Genomic DNA, 23,241 nt, shown 5'->3' with positions numbered 1-23,241 from the left:
CTATATGACCATGTCAACTGGCTTCAATCCTTAAAGTGCTCATATTATGCTCATTTTCAGGTTCATAATCTATTTAGAGGTTATATCAGAATAGGTTTACATGGTTTAATTTTCAAAAAACACCATATTTTTGTTGTACTGCACATTGCTGCAGCTCCTCTTTTCACCCTGTGTTTAGGTCTCTGTTTTAGCTACAGAGTGAGACATCTCACTGCTGGAACATCTTTGTTGTGAGTCGCACATGCTCAGTAGCTAGGTAAGGACTACTAGCCAGTCAGAAGCAGAGTATGAGGGCCCTGACAGTACCTAGGTAAGGACTACTAGCCAGTCAGAAGCAGAGTATGAGGGCCCTGACAGTACCTAGGTAAGGACTACTAGCCAGTCAGAAGCAGAGTATGAGGGGCCCTGACAGTACCTAGGTAAGGACTACTAGCCAGTCAGAAGCAGAGTATGGGTGCGCCTGACAGTACCTAGGTAAGGACTACTAGCCAGTCAGAAGCAGAGTATGAGAGGGGTGCCCTGACAGTACCTAGGTAAGGACTACTAGCCAGTCAGAAGCAGAGTATGAGGGCGTACCCTGACAGTACCTAGGTAAGGACTACTAGCCAGTCAGAAGCAGAGTATGAGGGCCCGCCCTCGACAGTACCTAGGTAAGGACTACTAGCCAGTCAGGAGCAGAGTATGAGGCGGCTGCCATGCTAGCAGCTAGGCGAGCATTATAAGCGTTGTCTCTAGAAGTAAAGGCTGGACTACAATAGAGCTGTTTGGAGCAGTTGGTGAACAGTGTTTTCTGTTGGAGATGGTAAGTCCCTTTGGGGGGGACTTTGGGCTTTTCACTTTGTAAACCTATAACGTACACAAAAAAGATATATAAAACTATAAAGGGAAGGGGAAAAGCCTAAAAGCATAATATGAGCACTTAAAGAGAGACTAGTTAAATATCAGACAGAATGTCAGGCTGAAATTACAAAAATAAATACATGGACATGTTGCAGTTCACAACATGGAGAGACAGGAATCATTCACCATTCACACAATAGTATGCACTGAGGCTGCCGTACAAGGAGCCACCTGCTCATCAGATACACACTAAACACCGCATACACTCAATGCGCAGCATCAACTCAGGGTTCAGTGTCTTGCCCAAGGACACTTCGCCATTGGACTTCAAGGCCAGGGATCGAACCACCAACCTGCGATTGGCAGGTGACCACTCTACCACTGAGCCACATAATTAAATTCAGAATAGCATACAAAGAGACTTCAGATACAGTATTAGGGGACCACTAAGGTCTATATAAAAGAGACTTGCAGATACAGTATTAGGGGGACCACTAAGGTCTATATAAAAGAGACTTCAGATACAGTATATTAGGGGACCACTAAGGTCTATATAAAGAGACTTCAGATACAGTATTAGGGGACCACTAAGGTCTATATAAAAGAGACTTCAGATACAGTATTAGGGGACCACTAAGGCCTATATATAAAAAAGACTTCAGATACAGTATTAGGGGACCACTAAGGTCTACATAAAAGCATCCCAAGAGGACCATGTCATGGGACCTTTAAAGCAAAGTGTCTGTAGGAGAAACTTTGACAAGTCTTTTCTAAATGCAGAATATTATCAGTTATTTGGTGTGTTTGGTGGCACGCCACACCAGCAGCAGTAGAGTTAAAACTGATCTGTGTGAACACAAAAACCTCCCCACTCAGATAGTCATGTGATTTCCTGTAAACAGAGAGGGGAGGAGCAACAGTGAGCATGTGATCCAGGAACATGAGAACAGGGAGGAGACCCTGAGATGGAAAGAGATCAGTCAGTGTAGACTCCATTTAGAGGACAGAAGAGAGCAGCAGGAGAAAACGAAGGCTGAGGCAGGGTGAGTTTTAATCCAACATTTATTATTTGACTGTTAAAGTCTCTGAGTCAGTTTTCTCCCTGTGGACTGCAGAGGAAAGGGAATATCAAGCCCTGAGGTGTATAGAGACTCAAAGAACAGCACCATTGGTTAGGTGGCACCACTCTCCACACAGAGCAGTTTTATAGCTGTAGGCAAATCTTAGAATGAACTCAGTTTGATGGTTGACACTAAGTCCTGATTGGCTGAATAATACACAATAAACTTGCTGTGAAAACACTGATTTAAAGACAACTGACCGTGTGTGTGTGTGTGTGTGTGTGTGTGTGTGTGTGTGTGTGTGTGTGTGTGTGTGTGTGTGTGTGTGTGTGTGTGTGTGTGTTCTTCCAGTCTTACCTGTGACTTGTTCAAACTTGTTTCCCTCTAAATGTTGTGAGCTCACTGTCAGTGTTCCTGTTTTACATCTCAGACTGACTTCAGATCAGCTCACTCAGAAGAGTGATTTGGAGGAAGAGGAGGACGGAGCAGAGTCTGTAGTATCTGGCTGTCAGTCTATGAAGAGTGACCAGTCCAAAGATCCTCCTCCTCCAGACTTCAGTAATGACTCCGCAGCAGTAACCGTTATGTTTTACTGTCAGCTGACCTGATGAATATGATGCATTGAAGATGAAGATAAAATGTTCTGTTAAAGAGTTACATATGGAGTTATATTCGTGATGCAGAACTATTAGTTCAGATACTGTTTCAAACTCAGATGGATCTTTTCTGGGTTTTAAAGCTAAATGTTGCAACATTTGGTGAAACAGCATTTTAAGAGAAGCTTTGCTCATCTTGATTATGTTTGTTTGAGTTTGTTCTCGTTAAAATATCAATAATATCAACAATCAACATTTTATTGATGAAGAAATGTTTTCACAGTGACAGAAAGAAGAGTGAGGAGGAGGAGCTGCAGCTTTGAACAAAGTAAGTCTGTCCATCTTTCTGCTGATGTCTTCATGTCTGAACACACCACTGGTTGTTGGAGTACTGAGATATTTGTTGTGACATTTAACATACATATATATATGTATGTTAAATGTCACAACAAACATACATATACATATATATGTGTATGTGTATATATATATATATATATATATATATGTGTATGTATATGTGTATGTATATATATATGTGTATGTATACAGTGCCTTGCAAGTATTCGGCCCCTTTAAACTTTTCGACCTTTTGCCACATTTCAGGCCTCAAACATGAAGATATAAAACAACAAGTGGGACACAATCATGAAGTGGAACGAAATTTATTGGATATTTCAAACCTTTTAAACAAATAAAAACTGAAATATTGCGGGCGTGCAAAATTATTCACGCCCCCTTAAGTTAATACTTTGTAGCGCCCACCTTTTGCTGTGATTACAGCTGTAAGTCGCTTAGGGTATGTCTCTATCAGTTTTGCACATCGAGACTGACATTTTTGCCCATTCCTCCTTGCAAAACAGCTCGAGCTTCGGTGAGGTTGGATGGAGAGCGTTTGTGAACAGCAGTTTTCAGTTCTTTCCACAGATTCTCGATTGGATTCAGGTCTGGACTTTGACTTGGCCATTCTAACACCTGGATATGTTTATTTGTGAACCATTCCATTGTAGATTTTGCTTTATGTTTTGGATCATTGTCTTGTTGGAAGACAAATCTCCGTCCCAGTCTCAGGTCTTTTGCAGACTCCATCAGGTTTTCTTCCAGAATGGTCCTGTATTTGGCTCCATCCATCTTCCCATCAATTTTAACCATCTTCCCTGTCCCTGCTGAAGAAAAGCAGGCCCAAACCATGATGCTGCCACCACCATGTTTGACAGTGGGGATGGTGTGTTCAGGAGTGATGAGCTGTGTTGCTTTTAACACGCAACCGTTTTGCATTGTTGCCCAAAAAAGTTCGATTTTGGTTTCATCTGACCACAGCACCTTCTTCCACATGTTTGGTGTGTCTCCCAGGTGGCTTTTGGCAAACTTTAAACGACACTTTTTATGGATATCTTTAAGAAATGGCTTTCTTCTTGCCACTCTTCCATAAAAGGCCAGATTTGTGCAGTATATGACTGATTGTTCTCCTATGGACAAGAGTCTCCCACCTCAGCTGTAGATCTCTGCAGTTCATCCAGAGTGATCATGGGCCTCTTGGCTGCATCTCTGATCAGTCTTCTCATTGTATGAGCTGAAAGTTTAGAGGGACGGCCGGTCGTGTAGATTTGCAGTGGTCTGATACTCCTTCCATTTCAATATTATCGCTTGCACAGTGCTCCTTGGGATGTTTAAAGCTTGGGAAATCTTTTGTGTATCCAAATCCGGCTTTAAACTTCTCCACAGTATCTCGGACCTGCCTGGTGTGTTCCTTGTTCTTCTTGATGCTCTCTGCGCTTTACACGGACCTCTGAGACTATCACAGAGCAGGTGCATTTATCGGAGACTTGATTACACACAGCTGGATTCTATTTATCATCATTAGTCATTTAGGTCAACATTGGATCATTCAGAGATCCTCACTGAACTTCTGGGGAGAGTTTGCTGCACTGAAAGTAAAGGGGCTGAATAATTTTGCCCACTTTTTCAGTTTTTATTTGTTAAAAAAGTTTGAAATAGCCAATGAATTTCGTTCCACTTCATGATTGTGTCCCACTTGTTGTTGATTCTTCACAAAAAATTACAGTTTTATATCTTTATGTTTGAGGCCTGAAATGTGGCAAAAGGTCGAACGTTCCAAGGGGCCGAATACTTTTCGCAAGGCACTGTATATAGGTTTATATTACAGTTTTACAGAAATGTATTGAGTCATACAGCACAGACGTTTTCATGTTGGTAATACAAATAATCACCAGAATGTTAATGTTCTTTCTTGTTCTGTCTCTCACCTTTGTCCTTTTTTAGTGAATGTTGGTCGTCAGAAACATAAGATCAGGCTGAAGGAGACATTTGAACGTGTGACTGAAGGAGCTGAAACAGGAAGTAGAACCCTCCTCAACAGGATCTACACTGCCCTCTACATCATAGAGGGACAGAGTGAAGAGGTTAATACCCAACATGAGGTGAGGCAGCTCGAGACAGCTTCCAAGAAGAAGACCCTCCATGACTCTCCAATCAAGTGCTGTGACATCTTTAAAGCCTTACCTGACCAACAGAAACACATCAGAGTGGTTCTGACGAGCGGCGTCGCTGGCGTTGGAAAAACCTTCTCAGTGCAGAAGTTCTGTCTGGACTGGGCCGAGGGTTTGGAGAACCAAGATATCAGTCTGGTGATTCCTCTTTCCTTCAGGGAGCTGAACTTGATCAAAGATGAGCAGTACAGTCTTCTGGAGCTGCTCCGTGTTTTCCATCCAACATTACAGGAGGTCCCAGCAGAGCAGCTCGCTGGCTCTAAAGTTCTCTTCATCTTTGACGGCCTGGATGAAAGCAGACTTTACCTGGATTTCAACAACAATGAGGCTGTTTCTGATGTCACACAGAAGTCATCAGTCAACGTGCTGTTGACAAACCTCATCCAGGGGAAGCTGCTTCCCTCGGCTCTCGTCTGGATAACTTCCCGACCTGCAGCAGCCAATCAGATCCCTCCTGCGTGCGTTGACAGGGTAACAGAAGTACAAGGCTTCACTGATGCCCAGAAGGAGGAGTACTTCAGGAAGAGAGTCAGTGATGAAGAGCTGTCCAGCAGAATCATCTCCCACATCAAGACCTCCAGGAGCCTACACATGCGTCTGTCCCCCCAGTCTTCTGCTGGATCACTGCTACAGTTCTGGACCACATGTTGACTGCAGACCAGAGAGGAGAGCTGCCCAAGACCCTGACTGACATGTACTCACACTTCCTGCTGGTTCAGACAAAGAGGAAGAAGCTCAAGTATGCTGAGGGACATGAGACGAGTCCACAGGAGCTGACGGAGGCTGACGGGGAAGTTCTTCTGAAGCTGGGGAGGCTGGCGTTTGAACAGCTGGAGAAAGGAAACATCATGTTCTACCAAGAAGACCTGGAGCGCTGTGGTCTGGATGTCACAGAGGCCTCGCTGTACTCAGGAGTTTGTACAAAGATCTTCAAAAGAGAGAGTGTGATCTTCCAGAAAACAGTCTACTGCTTCATTCATCTGAGCGTTCAGGAGTTTCTGGCTGCAGTCTACCTGTTCCACTGTTACACCAACAGGAACACACAGGAGGACTTCCTGGGAGAAGACAGGGACCAGAAGGAACAAGATGACCATTACCCATCCCTGGATGTCTTCCTGAAGAGAGCCATGAAGAAATTAGAAAGTAAAAATGGCTACCTGGACCTGTTTGTCCGCTTCCTTCATGGCCTCTCTCTGGAGTCCAACCAGAGACTCTTAGGAGGCCTGCTGGGTCAGACAGACAGCAGTCCAGAAATCATCCAGAGAGCCATCAAAAACCTGAAGAAGATGAACAGTTATGGGATCTCTGCTGACAGAAGCATCAACATCTTCCACTGTCTGACGGAGATGAACGACCGCTCAGTCCATCAGGAGATCCAAGAGTTCCTGAAGTCAGAGAACAGATCAGAGAAGAAACTCTCTGAGATTCAGTGCTCAGCTCTGTCCTACATGCTGCAGATATCAGAGGAGGTTCTGGATGAGTTGGACCTGGAGAAGTACAACACAACACCAGAGGGACGATGGAGACTGTTTCCAGCTGTGAGGAACTGCAGGAAGGCTCGGTAAGTCCTGATGTGATTATCATTTTAAATTACTGTGAAGCTGAGACCATCAGTATTAGAGTAAACATACAGACCTTACACACATGAACAATATAAAACTTACACACTATAAAAGATAAACCTGTTTATTGTAAATACTTCTACATGTTACTCTGCAAATGTCTTTGTTGTCTCAAATGCCGTGAGAATGAGACGATGATGATCTTTGTGTTTATAGCTAAAGTATCTTCTGTCATAATTTAATCACAACAGACAGCCTTTTTACAGTGTATACAGAGTCAGCAGTGTGTTTCTATAATGTGACAACAGTAGTAGAATGTCATAATTTAAATAAAGAGCAGTTAAAACAGTTTAAGATAAAAAAGCAGATAAAATAGGTTATTTAAAGAAAGGCAACATCAAAAAGAAAGGTCTTCAGCCTTCATTTAAAGAACTGAGAGTTGCTGCGGACCTGCAGTTTTCTGGGAGTTTGTTCCAGATATGTGGAGCATAAAAACTGAACGCTGCTTCCCCCTGTTTAGTTCTGACTCTGGGGACAACAAGTAGACCTGTCCCAGACCACCTGAGAGGTCTGGGTGGGTCATAGTGTAGTAGCAGATCAGAAATGTATTTTGGCCCTAAACTGTTTAGTGATTTATAAACCAGTAAATGTATTTTGAAATCAATTCTTTGAGGCACTGGAAGCCAGTGTACAGACTTCAATACTGGAGTGATGTGATCCACTTTCAGTGAGGACTCGAGCAGCAGCGTTCTGAATCAGCTGCAGCTGTCTGATTGATTTTTTAGGGAGACCTGTAAAGACACTGTTACAGTAGTCAGGTCTACTGAAGATAAAAGCATGGACAAGTTTTTCCAAATCCTGCTGAGACATAAGTCTTTTAACCCTTGATATATTTTTAAGGTGATAATAGGCTGATTTTGTAATTGTCTTAATGTGGCTTTTAAAATTCAGGTCTGAGTCCATGACTACACCAAGATTTCTGGCTTTGTCTGTTGTTTTTAACATTGTCGTTTGAAACTGAGCGCTGACTTTTAATCATTCCTCTTTTGCTCCAAAAACAACCACCTCAGTTTTTTCTTCATTTAATTTAAGAAAGTTCTGGCACATCCAGTCGTTAATTTGTTCAATGCACATATTCAGTTGTTGTATTGGGCTATAGTTCCCTGGCGATAAGGTTATGTAAATTTGTGTGTCATCCGCATAACTATGGTAACTTATTTTTTTGTTTTCCATAATCTGAGCCAGTGGAAGCATGTAGATGTTGAACAGAAGAGGCCCCAGAACTGAGCCTTGGGGAACTCCGCACGTCATATTTGTATGCTCAGATGTATAATTACCTATAGACACAAAGTAGTCCCTATTCTTTAAATAGGATTCAAACCACTTTAGTACTGAGCCAGAAAGACCAACCCAGTTTTCCAATCGGTCTAGTAATATGTCATTGTCGACCGTATCAAATGCAACACTGAGATCAAGTAATACTAAGACTGACATTTTGCCACTATCTGTGTTTAAGTGGATGTCATTAAAGACTTTAATAAGAGCAGTCTCAGTGCTGTGGTGTGGTCGAAAACCTGACTGGAAGGCATCAAAACTGTTGTTTAGTGATAAGAAACGGCTGACTTGTTGAAAAAACACTTTTTCTATGATTTTACTTAAAAATGGATGGTTTGATATCGGCCTATAGTTGCTCATTAGTGTCGTGTCTAGATTGTTCTTTTTTAGGAGTGGCTTGATGACTGCAGTTTTCAGGGCCTGTGGGAAGATACCTGAGAGAAGAGATGTGTTTACAATCTGCAGAAGATCTGAAGCCAAACAATTTGAAACATTTTTGAAAAGGCCCATTGGTAGAATATCGTGGCAACAGGAGGAGGTTTTCAGATGTTGTATAATGTCCTCCAGGATTTTATGGTTGATTGTATGAAATTGTGTCATATTGGAATTTGTTTTGCGTGAATACTGTGACAACACATATCCTGTACTTGAAGCACTGACTGTTTGTCTAATTTCCTGAATTTTGTCTGTGAGGAAGGAGGCAAAGTCATTGCAAGCCTTGGTAGACAACAGTTCAGATACTACTGGTACTGGAGGGTTAGTTAATCTATCGACAGTAGCAAACAAAGCACGTGAATTATTATTGTTTCTGGCAATAATGTCAGAGAAAAAGGACCACCTTGCATTCCTTAGTTCCAAATTATAAATGTGAAGTCTCTCTTTATAGATGTTATAATGGACCTGGAGATTAGTTTTTTGCCAACTGCGTTCAGCTTTTCAACACTCTCTTTTTTCTGTTCTCACCACTATACAATTTCTCCATGGAGATCTTTTCTTACCAGAGACAGCTTTGACCCCAGTGGGAGCAATAGCATCAATAACAGTTGTAATTTTACAGTTGAAATTATCTACAAGCTCAGTGACTGAGGCCCCAGTGAGGGCATGGGCTGTGTCACATGCTGAGTCAGTCCATAGCTCTCAAAAACACAACACAGTTCTTTGGTCCCTCGGTCCTGGGGGTTGTCAACATGAATATTAAAATCACCAGCAATAATTACACGGTCATAATTAATACAGATTATAGACAACAGTTCAGTAAAGTCGTCAAAGAAGTTTGTACAGTATTTAGGTGGTCTGTAGATATTTAGAAGTATAGCTTGAGGGGAGGATCTTAGCTGAAGAGCCATTTATTCAAAAGAAGCAAAATTTCCCTAAGATATTTGAGTACATTGGAATGAGACATTAAACAAAATGGCGACTCCACCTCCTTTCTTATTCACTCTATTCTCACTCATAAAACTGAAGTTAGGGGGAGCTGACTCAATGAGAACAGCAGCACTGTTAGTATGGTCTAACCATGTTTCAGTTAAAAACATAAAATCAAGATTGTGCTTAATAATAAAATCATTGATTAAAAAAGATTTTCCTGCGAAAGACCAGACGTTTAGTAGGGCTAGGGTTAGTGCGTTTTCATTTTTTGGGATAGACTGTGGCTGACGAGGAATGGATGCTAAATTTGCTAAATTTGCAGTTAATTGTTTATTCATCATTAATTTTCCATTACCTATCACCATTCTTTTTCTATTACCTATCACAACATAGATTGAGGAAGAATTTAATACACAGGGCCCAGGCTTGTCCTGGAAAGAGTCATGCGTGCCACTAGGCATGCAGCCTGGACCCAGCACATATCAGTTAAAGCTTGTTTCATTTTATACACAAGCATACTTATCAGTCTGGGGAGAGGGAATTCGCTGCAGTCCTTCAGGGGGCAGAGGTGCCTGCTGGGGGGGAATGATGGGAGAAGGCATTAGGGCAAACTTGATTCCAGCATCTACCAGCTGTTCCATCCGGTCAGTGAACCCCAACATGTGGCAGGGTGAAGCAGGGGAAATGGTGAATTGGGAGAGCGATTGGTCCAAAAAGGCGTTGTGGTTGTTAAAGGGGTTTGAGGAGTGTTGGACGGGTGAGAAGGGGGGGTTGAGATTTCTTATCTTCGCTCTGTGGTCTCCCATGGTCAAATCTATGCTCAGGTGGGGGCTGTGGTGGATCACTGCCGCACTTTGTTGTGTATCCTCTTGTTTTGATTCATCTTGTCTCGTGTCCTTGGCCAAGGGAGCAGATGTGTTGCGCAGAAAGTAAAGTAGGCTAGAGGTGAACAGCTTTACTCCTGGCTTGTTAAGGAAGAGTCCATCTGCTTTAAAAAGATGTCTGCGGCCCCAGAAGATGTTAACATTGTCAATGAACTGCAGCAGAGCAGCAAATCTGTTCTCCACCTGCACACTCAGTTGTTGGGGAGGCATTTTGTTGCTAATTTTCCCTTTTGCAGCTGTCCACAGCTGTGTTCTGCTAAGTACAGGGGTTGAAGAGGCACTCTGCCTGGATGGTAATGCAGGCCAGCCGGTCGTATCACAAATCTCAGGGCGCTTTCATATCCAAGCTAAATTAGTTTTGCAACTGAAATACCCCAAATAAACATTGAATTTATGAATCTGAATCAAATCTATCAGGAAATTAGAGGCAATACCCAGCGGTTTGATGTGAGAGAGGATGTAAGGGGAGGCCAAGAAAACATATCCATCCTTGTGAAATAAAAGCTGCAACTTTAAATTGTTTAGTTTCCAACAATGAGCATCTTTTGAATTGGTTGAAAGGAGTCACGTGACCTCTCACCTCAACATATCTGAATCTAACGTCAGACCCTTGTGAATGTGCTTTGTGATCAAATGTTATAGTCTGGTTTTTAAAGTGATGGTTCGGAGTAGTTTCACCCTAGGGTCCTTTGCACCATGACCTCGAGCCAAACACCCCCCCAGAAGCTTTTTTCACCTGGGTCGAACATTGGGAGCGTTAGCGTAGCGTAGCGTTATCAGCTGAATAGCTTAGCGCAGAGGCTAATGGATCCGAAGTGTCTCTTAACATTACCCCACTAATAATGCCCGAAATGATACCAAACGTCTACACTAGTACAAATAGGTTATGCACTCATAAAACGATGGATTGGAAAGTTTGTAAGTACACCAGAAGTTTATGAACACTTGCCTGCTCTCTTCTGCTCTCTGCTCTCTGCTGCTGCTGCTGCTGTTACTACCGGGCGGTAAGAGTGCTTAGGGACATCTATAAATTACAACACCGAAAAGAGATGCAACAAAAATATTTATTAATTTAATGATTAAATAAGGTCCAATGTCCCTTAACCTCAATTATTACTTGTCTCCTGCTAGTTATACTACAGCACTTACTTTAAAAAATAAGTTAAACTAAAAATATTTTTGTTGCATCTCTTTTCGGCGTAGTAATTTGTAGACGTCCCTAAGCACTCGTCTCACAGCAGCAACAACAACAGCAGAGAGCAGAAGCCAGCGAGCAAGTGTTATTTACATAAACTTCGGTGTACTTAAAAACTTTCCAATCCATCGTTTTATGAGTGCATAACCTATATATACTAGTGTAGACCTTTGGTATCATTTTTGGGCATTATTAGTGGGGTAATGTTAAGAGACACTCGATCCATTAGCCTCGCTATGCATTCAGCGACTAACGCTTACTCTAACGCTAGACCCAGGTAAGAAAGCTTCTGGGGGGGGGGGTGGGCTTGCGAGATCACTGGGGAAAGGACCGTGAAGGTGAAATTACTCCGAACCATCACTTTAAGGATAAAAGTTTCAGATTTGATTATATTTTAAATGTTTTCATTATGTCATCACAGACTTTCTGACTGTTACCTCTCTGAGACTGACTGTGAAGTTGTGGCCTCAGCGCTGAAGTGCAACCCCTCCCATCTGAGAGAGCTGGACCTGAGTTACAATGACCTGCTGGATTCAGGAGTGGAGCATCTGTGTGCTGGACTGCAGAGTCCAAACTGTAGACTGGAGACTCTCAGGTCAGTTCATGTATTGTGCTCACATACAGTGTATAACTCACTAGGGCTGTTGGAACAAATTCCAAAAGTCTTTATCAAAGATGAGCAGTACAGTCTTCTGGAGCTGCTCCATGTTTTCCATCCAGCATTACAGGAGGTCACAGCAGAGCAGCTCACTGGCTCTAGAGTTCTCTTCATCTTTGACGGCCTGGATGAAAGCAGACTTTCACTGGATTTCAACAGCAAGAAGGCTGTTTATGATGTCACACAGAAGTCATCAGTCAACTTGCTGTTGAATATAATTCAAAGAGTAAAAAATTAATTCTATTTGTATCCTGAAATTACTATTCGAATGTGATTCTTCATAAATATGTTGGCTAATGTTAGCTAATCTAACTTAACAATAAGTTAGCGGGAGTGAGAAACACAAGGCATTGTGAGGTCTTAACATAAGGAGCTAACGCTACATACTGAGTTACGTTAGTACAGGGGGGCGTGATGGGTTGCGGCTGGAAAATCGGTAGAAGGATGGGAAATTGTTTTAACATGACCTTAAAATCAACATCCACCGAGCCAAAATGCTTAGGTTATCATTAGTAAGCTTGTTCTTGTTTCCTAACTGCAAGTAATATGAGCTTAGCTGGGATCTTCATGGAGACAGCTAAAGTTTATGTTAGCTGCAGCTGACAGTGTTAGCTTCCACTTCATATATTACCTTCTAACAGCTGTATTCTCAGTAATGTGACAATCTGCTAGAAACACATCGTAGTAACATTAGTGACAGCACCATTGACCGTTATCAATGCCATAAGCATCGTGGCTAACACTTTTGTTACTTAGTTTATGACAAATTGTTTTGGTTGTGCTTTCTAACATGATGTCATTGTGCTAACTGAGCACCGTTAGCCTTTACAACAGAGCCGCTTCACTACACTTGTTACATAATGTTCCATTATAGAGATCTCTGTTGATTTATGTTTGTCGCTCTGTACTCGTGGTGGAAAATGAAAGTAAACAAAGCGGTGAGCCAGAAATGTAATGCGCCATGACGCAGGTCTCCTTCAAGGCCAGGCTGATGTTGGAGGTCCCTCTAGTGGACAGGACGTGTAACAACAACCACATGCTTATAGTGGCATTGGCGATGCATAAGTCTGAGTAGTGTAGTACATATTAATAACAGGCTGCATTTGAGCAGTAAATATTCTAATATTATTTGGATATATAAATAAATAACATTTGAATAATATTATAAAGGATGATTGGCAGCTTTAAATCTATAAAAGAACTTTTAAATTCCCTTCAGTTCACTTGTTTTCTGTGTGTCAGTCTGAACAGTTTGAACACATTTAGTCTGGACTCAAACTGAGACACATGAGAGATCTAGATATAAATAATTAAAAGATCTTCAAGAAGTCCAAGTCCTTTTCAAGAAGGTCTTTTTTATATAAAACCTTCAGAACACTGTATTTTACAGAATCTTTAGATTTATAATAACTGAAGTCTCTCTGTCACAGAAACAGTCTGAACTCAAACTGAGAAACGTGATATTTCCAAATGCAGGTGTTTAAAGTATGTTTAGTTGTGTCTGATCTGTGACCAACGACACTTGAACGTGTGTACAATGCTTCCTGTCCAAACTGTTCTCACTCCCAACTTGTAAAATACTGACGCTTCGTCACCCATGATCTTTTCCTGAACCTAACTGTCCCATTCTTGTGCCCCATGTCAGTTAAACGTACGTCTTAAATAATGACGACGAGGGTCCCTGCCAAGCGTGTCTAAATATGACGCTAAATGAGACTTTTTGCATCAATAACAAACGGCAAAGGCACCTGACCAAGCGTCTATTGTTGACGTGATGGGAGTGAGAATGTGTTATCCTGTCAAAAAGAGATATCATCCTGTTGGGTACAAGTGTTTGGAATCTCCATCTTCTGAACTTCTACATTCTGAACCTTCTTCATCTCTGAAAATATTATTGATTTGTATGATTTCAAACAGGAGGATTGTCTTCTAAGGGTACATCATTTACTCTTTATTCAGATTGTGGAACTGCAGTTTGTCAGATATCAGTTGTGCTTCTCGTGTCTCAGCTCTGATTAATCAACAACTGCACCTAATTTATGTACAAACACAACTTAATCCATGAAGTTGTAAATGTTGTTTCTGTTCTTATTTTCATGTTAATTGTAGTACATTTTTCTGCAGTCACACGAAACTAGTGTTTGTTAAACTGTAGAAAATGTCCACTGTTAGTTGTTAAAGGTATTAACGTTTATAATTGGTGGTAAGTTGTCACATCTGTACACAGAAGATCCTCTGAAGTAATATTGGTTTAAAATGGATAATGTTTACCTGCTAAAGTAGAAATATTTCTTTGGTTTCTGTTAATTTCAGTGTTTCACAAATAATGTCTGATCATAGATAATGATCCTTCAGAATACATATACACAAACACACACACACACACACACAGAAACACACACACAAACATACACACACAGATGAAAACAAAGAGACCAAATAATATTTCAAAATGCAGCTGTTTAAAGGATCAATACAGTATTGATTGGATTAGACATGGATTTTTATCTTCATTATTTATTCTTTATTCAGATTGGTGGTCTGCAGTTTGTCAGAGATCAGCTGTGCTTCTCTGGTCTCAGCTCTGAAGTCCAACCCCTCCCTTCTGAGAGAGCTGGACCTGAGTGGAAACAAGCTGCAGGATTCAGGAGTGAAGCTGCTGTGTGATCTTGTAGCGAATCCAAACTATCGACTGGATACTCTGTGGTCAGTAGAGGGTTGAATTCAGTCCATGCTGGTCTCAGCAGTATTGAACTAAACACAGTTATTATCAAAGCAAAGGACCAGTATTTCCTGTAAACCTCCAACCTTCTCAGTGAAGCTGGGAGAGGAGAGAGAGGACAGTCAGCCAATCAGATGAGCCAGAAGCTTGTTGTGATCATGTGTTTGAGTTGATGTAAAGACGACTGTTGTGGTGTTCATGTCTGCAGGAAATAAATCTGGATTAGAGCTGACAGCATGACAACATGTACAGAGATATCAAACTGTCCAACCATCAAATCTGATCTTAAAGTGTTTGTTCTCTCATTTAAACACTAAACAACTGATCATCTTTGTCACAGCTCTGAGATCAGTCTGACTGAAGCCTGCAAATCACTGCCTCTTATTTCATAGAACCAGCGTTACATTTAGTAACCATGTGGTCTTTATACAGAGCAGAAGCTCTGCTGAAGTCCAGTAATCACAGCTGATGTTTTACTGTCACATCATATATCATCATATATGTATCTGTTCTGCAAATTGTGTTGTCTGAATATTTTTCATTACAGACTCCATATTTAAATATTTATCATGTAACATTTAAAAGTAGATGGAACATTCAGATGGTTTTTAACAGTTTTAGACTAGATATGGGCCAGTTACTGGTGTTAAGGTGTACCAATGTATGAAAAAGTCACGGTTTAAAAACACTAACATTTTCCATCACACCATTTCTGTGGTATTAGCAGTTTTTATGAGTCGTGACGACTGTGACGACCGGACAGAAAGTGCAGGTCAGGAATCCTTGTCCCTGCCAATGTGCAGCGTAGATTATCATTCAAATCACTTGAAGTTTCTTCAGTGTTAAAGCTTCATCTGATGAGGATTTAGTTTAACTCTCCTCATAAGATAACTGCTTTATTCATGTTTATCTCTTCAGGACGAGTTACAGGGCTGCACCTGACAGACATGAAGGAGGTGAGTAAATATCTCAAACAAACGCTGCTAAAGCAGGAGCATAACTGGAAGATTATCTGCTGTGTGCTTTAAGGCGCTGGTTAATCCCAGTAACCACAGCAGATCTGTTGCTTTGTTCTTCTCTGTCTTGAATCTGTCATTTCTGTTTAAATGTTATTGTATAAAGTCAGTCTTCACTTTATACCAACCCACTTTGGACTTGGTCTCGACTTAAACATGATTTAACTTCTTCTCTCCCCCAGATCCGTCTTCGTCAGAGTCAAACCTTGATGTGTCTGAGAACAGAAGAGAGGACCAGCTGTCTCCTGATGATCCAGAGAGGTTGGAGCAGCAGCAGCTTGTGTGTGGAGAGGCTCCCGATACAAATGTCAGTGTTTCACTTTAACATTTTTATTCATTTGTCAGTGATCTGACTGGGGTTCCTCAGTTTTACCCCCTCCATGGTTTAATATTCCTTTACTTCTACCTTCACCTGTCTCTCTTCTCTTCCTCTTCATCATGAACTCATTCAATCTCATTTCTTCTTCTTCATCTCTGAAACCACTAGCTGCTGTCAAACAGAGTCCTGCAGGCTTCAATTGTGCAGAATCCTTTCACTCAATAATAATTATTTAGTCATTCTGACAGAAAATGAAGTGATAGATACAGAGTAAATAGTGCATGTAGAGTAGAAAGTGAAGTGATGGATATAGATTAAATAGTGCACGTAGAGTAGAAAGTGAAGTGATAGATACAGAGTAAATAGTGCACGTAGAGTAGAAAGTGAAGCAGTGAGGATCCGGTCACCTAGACAGAAGTGTGAGAGTTGGGTGGCCAGTTTCTAATAAACTCTTTTTGTTCTTTTTATTAATTCAGGAAATGTTCTTTTTCACACCTGAGCTGCTGACTGAGTCTGGAAAGACTACATACAGGTAACCCAATCATACAATGGAGAATACTTCAACCTTAACCTGAGTCAACTCCTTTCAGCACTTACACTTTAATCTAATGTTCAGTTTATCTCTTTTTAGTGCATCAGTATACTCCATCAGAACTGCATTTCAGATGTTCTAACAGCTTCAGAAACCTCTCCAAACACACTTCACCTGTCACTTCAACTGCTTTCAGTGCTTACACTTCACTTTTAAAGCTCATACACTTCTTACTGCTGCAGCTGCTGCTTCACTCTCTTGTCCAGAAAGTCAGTTTGGTCTCCAACTTTTTGAGCAATGCAGTGATAACATTTGTTATTTGTTTGTGTTGCCAGGCAGATTAAGCCTGACTTTAGCCGCAAATCTGTTGCTCCCAACGTATTTTAGAACCTGGGTGAATTCTGATAGACTGGTTTTTGTGAGAAGTTCACAACAGCTGATCAATCAGCTGAAGAATCAATGATCTGTCTGTCGGACGGTCGGATGGATCGCAGGTTGTGACCGAGCAGGAAGGAAGACTGAAACGTGTTAAACTTGATATACAAGATGAATAAAAACGGAGAGCGTCTGCACGGTTCAACTCAACACATCATTTGACCCACAGAGGGAGAGCTTGTTTGTGATTGGCCCTTCTGTGTCCGACAGGTTCAGGTGTCCTGGTCCAGGTGGGTTCCAGTGTGCTTTGACTGGACTGGGGTTTGTTACGACTCAAGAGGCGGAGCTGCTGTACAACACTGTCCAATGGGATGAGAGCCTCCTCCAATCAGCTGGCAGGATGGCTGCAGGGCCGCTGTTTGACATCAAGTGTTCAGAGGATGGAGCAGTCTGTCAGCTCCACCTTCCACACTGTGAAACAAAGGAGGGTAAAGACATTACTGTCTTCAATGTTAAAGAACGAAGTAATAATACTGCAAAGATGAGTATTCATGTGTAGTACTTAAATTAAAGGAGTAGTGGAGTTAATTCACAAGACTTAACACACTCATCCAGACAGATCACATGTGGAACAGGAAAATAAAAAAATGATAAGGTACAGGATAGAGGCAAACTTGCACATCCTTGGAGTACTCCAGAGTTAATGACTATGGATTAATTTTAAGTCTCTGAACTAAAGTAAAATTAAATAAGTGGTAGTATTTTTATCAATAAAACCAAAGTGTAACAGGTCTTTTCTTTCCCAGTGCTGCTTGTTGATGGCCTGTTGTCTGTCGTCCACATCACTGATGATGGGATGAACATCTTGGAGCCGCTGGAGATTACAGACACTCATGTGGTCGTGAAGGTCCCTCACCTCTCTGCCTTTGGCCTGATCTGGGATATCGTTAAAAGATTTCTGAACATCTCACTGCCAATAGAGGCCCAAGTTCTTCTGTTCCTCCGATCTTTGAATGTTGCTCGTCCAGTACTCAATGTTTTACTGCTGCCTGGCAACATCCCTTTAACTGAGGTAAAGCTGTCTGACATACTGTATGTGCTCACCATCTGCCTCAACTCTTTACTTTTTCATCTTCCTCATGCTGTGGTAAAATCAATCTGTACATCTTCATATTGCTCTTTTTATTTGTCTACATCTCTGATGTAGTTCTGTTTGTCATTCATGATACTTCCACCATCAAGCTTAAATAGTGTCTGAATGAGTCCAGAGTTAAATACCTAGGTATTCTTAAAGAAAACAACCTCAGTACTTTATGTAAACTTAATTATTTAAAAATAAAAAGATTCAAAAAGACTAGCTTTGATGGATGATTTCTGAGAAGTTAATAGGAAGATTAACATGACCTTCTTACAGTGCAGATCCACCTGTCCTTGCAATGCTTCTCTTACACAGTGCTCCACTTTATTCCTATGGGTGACGTCAAGTGACTTTAACGCGCCCGCAAAGCATCCTGGGAAGGTGGCGCTGCATTTGAAAAAATGCTGCGCATCAAAAAGCTGGCCGATGCCCATCGTTATGCAAATGAATCCGTTGAACGCGACGCGACTATCCAATGAAAGCACAAGGTTGTACCACAATGGTGCCTGAGACAATTTATTGATGGTGTTTCTGGTGAGGATTTCAGATTGCTTTGACTAATTTAAATAAAACAAGATTTCGAAATGGCTTGCAATGTTTGTATAGGCTATTCATATTTTCTTATACTGTTAAATACATTCCTAAAATGGTTGTACATTTGTTTTTATAGGCTGTTCATATTTTCTTATACTGTTAAATACATTCCTAAAATGGTTGTACATTTGTAAGAAAAACAAACTGACTATGAGCTTTGACATTTTAAATGAAACGTCTGAACGAGGGGAGGCATCGCGACACCACGCTACAGTCGTGTCGGCCAGGTGGATCTGTACGGTTAGACTTCTTTATTTATTACAGTCACTGCCAATAAATACTCTACTCTCTACAATTTAGAAAGAATGTTTTTGTGGACTTGTTTACTTTCAACAGGGTCTGAAGTTTAGACTTGCCAAGCGCCAAATATGTGGGTAAATATTCAGTTTGTCGAGTAAATCTTAGAAGTCTATTGGCCACATCTCGGTAAATGTTTGTACCATATAGTTGTGTATTTCTGTCTTCATTTTGGTGAAACAAATACGTTTTTTGAGTGTATGTCTACACTGTATACAGCCGTATACAGGTTGGGTTTAGGAAAAGACAGGTTGGGTTTAGGAAAAGAAGAAAGCGAGGGTTGGGTTTAGTAAACGTGACATGCGGGTCACGAACCCAGCTCTTCTGGGTCAAAGTCCTCTGTTGTTTGACCCATCCCCCGACCAACCTCCCTAGAATTTCACCCTTTCATACTACACGCTACGGCGTAAATTAACACGCAATTGCAAGGAAATGTAAGTCAATAGAGGACAAACGGCGTTGATAAACCCGCTAAAAAGCGAATATGTGTCTTGATAACAGGCCAATAATGGTATACGAATTGGAGTGTCATACATAAGCCACTTCATGAGATCAGCCTGTGGATCCAGTTCAGTAGTTGTGTTTTTTGTCTTCATTTTGTTGAAGCTGCAGTACTGATAGCTAGAATTTACCTCAGGCTAGTTAATTAGCCGCTATGTGGCGATTCTTGGCAGGAGTCAACCAGCCTTCCAAATGAAAACACGATGAAAACAGGATTAATGATTTTAATGGACCTACAGTATGTGTGTTGGTTTTTTTATTCTGTAATTCACTTTGGTCAACATTTATTTTTTTAAATGGACTTGACTATCTGAGCATAAACTAAACTAATAAAAAAGTCCTGTTACTAAAGGTTAAAATGCAATACCAAGATGCTGAGCACATCCAGATCCCTTCCTACTGTGATGTCATATCTGGTCAAAGTTACAGTGTCCACTGTGACCCTGAGGTCCACAAAATACAGCCTGAGGTGGGTGATGTCACTTCTACTGGTGCTAAACAGAATTACCATGTAGGCTGCATGTTGAAAACATATTCACAATCAGCCAGATAAACATTTTTAACAGTTTTGAAAATTACATGTTGCTTCTTGTTTTCAGAGTGCACCATTTCGCTTAAGGTATGGACCAAATTACCATGCAACATTTAAAGTTCTCCTGAAGATGATCCCAGAGAACGTGACCTTGATGTTCCAGGACCAAGAGAGGAGGGAAGTCCTGAAGTGTGACGTCAGTCTGAGAGGTAAAGGTTTCACCCTCCTGCAGCATCACTCCACCTGATGTCCCAGTTTAGACCGAAGTGATTCAAAAGAATACATATGTATAGCTCTGATACGCATTCAGAGACCTTCACATCTCGTTCATTATTCAAGCTTTTGGCATTTCTTTAAACCAATTACAATCATCTTGGGCAGTGCTAAGCTCCGGACGGAGCCATGGTGCCTCTGCTAAATAGCCTGACAAGCCAGACCCATGTAGGGTCTGGGAACTCACCATTGATGGAGCTCGATCTGAGGGGCAGGATAAACGGTTGTCTTTCAAATTCCCTCTGCACGTACTAGGATAGCGCTACAACCAGGCAGAGCAACGAAGAAGGTAGAGAAGCTAGTTGATAGATTAAACTTTTGCCGTATCCGGTCGGCAAAACTCCGAACACATCTTCCTTCTTTAAGAATGATTTCTGTGCCGTTCTTTGTTCTTTTCTCAAAGAAAAGCTGAACTCCAAGTCTTCCAGAAGACCGCTGTTCCCAGCAGCCATAAGCCCCGCCCACTGACTCTATACACGATGTGATTGGCCTGACAAAAAATTTGTTTTTGCAGCTCGAAAGTCAACGGAGAGTTGCTAGACCCCCCTGGCTGCCAAATTAATTTGCTGCCACTAGGGGGAGTCTAGATTTCTAGGCTATCTGCTAAATAGTCTCAGGAAGGAACTTGTTTTGGTGGAACATGTGTACGTTCAAAAGTAGTTTTAGTCGTGCAACAGAAAACTCCGATTGGACAGATAGTCTAGCTAGCTGTCTGGATTTACCCTGCAGAGATCTGAGGAGCAGTTAACCACAGTCCTCATAAATCCACCGGAGGTTAGAACCCCAACACAAAAACAGAGGAAGGGGTGACTCGGCCATTCAAATCACATTATGTAACTGTGAAGACCATTAACAAACCAGGAGGAAGGAAGATATTTTGATCATAGATGTGCCCCAGTTTGGTCCTGTCATTCAGTTCATGTGGAATGGTTTTACTGGTATGGGTGTGCACAGCTGCACAGCCATTGTTTAGGGGCTGATCTCTGACCTGTCACTTCCTGCAGTGTTAAACCGGGTCACAGACACATGAGCAGATGTTGAAACATTAGATGGACCCTTGTAAATATTCAGATACACAGAGTATGATTTGCATGATACAGAGCATGACAATTGCTGCGTTCATGCCACCTGGGAATAACAGGCACTGCCCCCCTGGTTACGTTGTTTTTCCGACTGGCAGCGTTCACATGGTCGGGATGAGTGTTCTTCTTCTGTTATATTGGCGTTTGGCATAACAACTTTTTGCATGACTGACACCAACAGTTGGCCGTAGCCGAGAGCATCAGGTGGTGAAAACATGGAGGCCTCAATAACGAAAGATTCTCTGATGTTTTCTTATGCAAGCATCCAAACAGCACATCGCCAGGTGTTTGTTTGTGTTATCTGCAGGACAAGCAACGCATTTGTCCACAATAAACAGTTTATTGTCATTGAAATATGTTCAGTAAACCAAAGTCACCTCCATCAAACGTCAGCTGTCACCAACTGGGGAACTCGGTTATCAAAATCCAGCCCGAGTTTCCCACCTCTGATTCCCACAGGAAGTTACGTGAATGGTGACGTTTTCACTCGGAAAAACGTTTTTCCGATGTCCATGAACACACGGAATGTCTGTATACAGAGCTGTCCTGACATCACTTCCTGTCTAGCCTCTGTAAAGCCAGGCAGACCTTTTAGATTTACCAAATTTCTGTGGGAGTGCCGGTTTTACACCTAACGGAACAAGAGAACGACAGAAACAACAAGTAAACAAACTCTCACTGTAGCTGCATGTCATTGGGAAAAAGGTGTGTTGTTGGTTGTAATGCAGAGTCAGGACAACAGCAGCATCTAAACTGACTAAATAGACATCTGCAGGTATATTTACATGATGTTTAATGTGCTGCTGCTAATCAGCTATCTAGCCTGCAAACTGATGTTAGCGGTGCACTTTACCCTGGTGAATGTTTGTTTGCTCGTTCAACAAGCTAAGGTTCAGGACTGTTCATGTTTGTAAGTTAGATAAGAAGGAGACTTTAGCTTGAAGCTAATGTGAGTTGTTGTTCAGCGTCTGGAGCTGCACTACCTATGAGACAACGATGACCTCACTCCTCTCTGAAAGATCTGATTGGCTGTTTCAAAACAAGGTCTCCATCTAGGTAACCAGATTATCCCCATATTAGTCAATCACATTAAACCATCACAAAACTGTAAAATATGGAATATAAATGTCTCCCTTTTAGATTCTGATTACTTCTTAAAGAAGAACACAAACTGACAATAATTCCCCTGGTTATCTTCCAGGTCCAACTGGGCCAAATCCACAGAGGAATGACCCAGCAGAGGACAGTGTCCCAGCAGAGGACAGGTATCCTCCAGAAGACAGGTTGTTTCTAGTTCGGACACAGTTTGTAGAGCGAGTGTCTGATCCAGTTCTGAACCAGCTTCTGGATAAACTCCTTGAGCGTGGTGTTATAACTGATGGTGAAATGCAGTCAGTCAGAACAGGCAGAGCAGAGAAAGCCCGAGACCTGATGGACACGGTGAGAAGAAAAGGAAGAGCAGCCAGCTCAGTTCTGATCTCTGCTCTCTGTGAGGTGGATCCAGTCCTTTCCACAGAGCTGAGGTTAATGTGAAGAACCAAACTGTGGAGAGTTGGGATGGATCTCTACAATAACTGACTGGTACACATTGTCTCTTTGAAATGAAAAGCTGTTAAAGTCTGTTTTTAATAAGTGGACTTTGACTCTGAAAGTGATTGAGTCCAGTAAAGAGCAGAGTGCTGTTCTTAGTTTCAGCCACTAGATGGAGACAGAACTTCACTGATGGACAAACAAGATGCAGAATCAGAACATCAGAAAACCAGCTGAGAAAGATTTCTGAGTGAACATTGAACTGTTGTTTAAAGAGGTGATAGAAAGATTATATAGGGTATTTCACACTGTTCCTTAAGG

General features: G+C 41.6%; 1 protein-coding gene across 1 annotated transcript; it reads left to right on the top strand.

Annotated features, from left to right (window-relative positions):
* Positions 1 to 2,786: 2,786 nt before the first annotated feature.
* On the top strand, positions 2,787 to 23,241 carry LOC120565418 (protein NLRC3-like). The gene is given in 13 exon segments (XM_039811219.1): positions 2,787 to 2,825; positions 4,781 to 5,608; positions 5,611 to 6,568; positions 11,773 to 11,946; positions 14,542 to 14,715; positions 15,650 to 15,687; positions 15,930 to 16,054; positions 16,543 to 16,598; positions 17,244 to 17,461; positions 17,780 to 18,045; positions 19,856 to 19,972; positions 20,103 to 20,244; positions 22,592 to 23,241. Coding segments are annotated over 13 exon segments (3,429 nt in total). The 5' UTR covers positions 2,787 to 2,824; the 3' UTR covers positions 22,924 to 23,241.

This window comes from Perca fluviatilis, chromosome 9, assembly GCF_010015445.1.
Source record: "Perca fluviatilis chromosome 9, GENO_Pfluv_1.0, whole genome shotgun sequence".
NCBI lineage: Eukaryota > Metazoa > Chordata > Actinopteri > Perciformes > Percidae > Perca > Perca fluviatilis.
The sequence above is the reverse complement of the archived record's forward strand: the minus strand, read 5'-3'. Positions and strand labels throughout refer to the sequence as shown.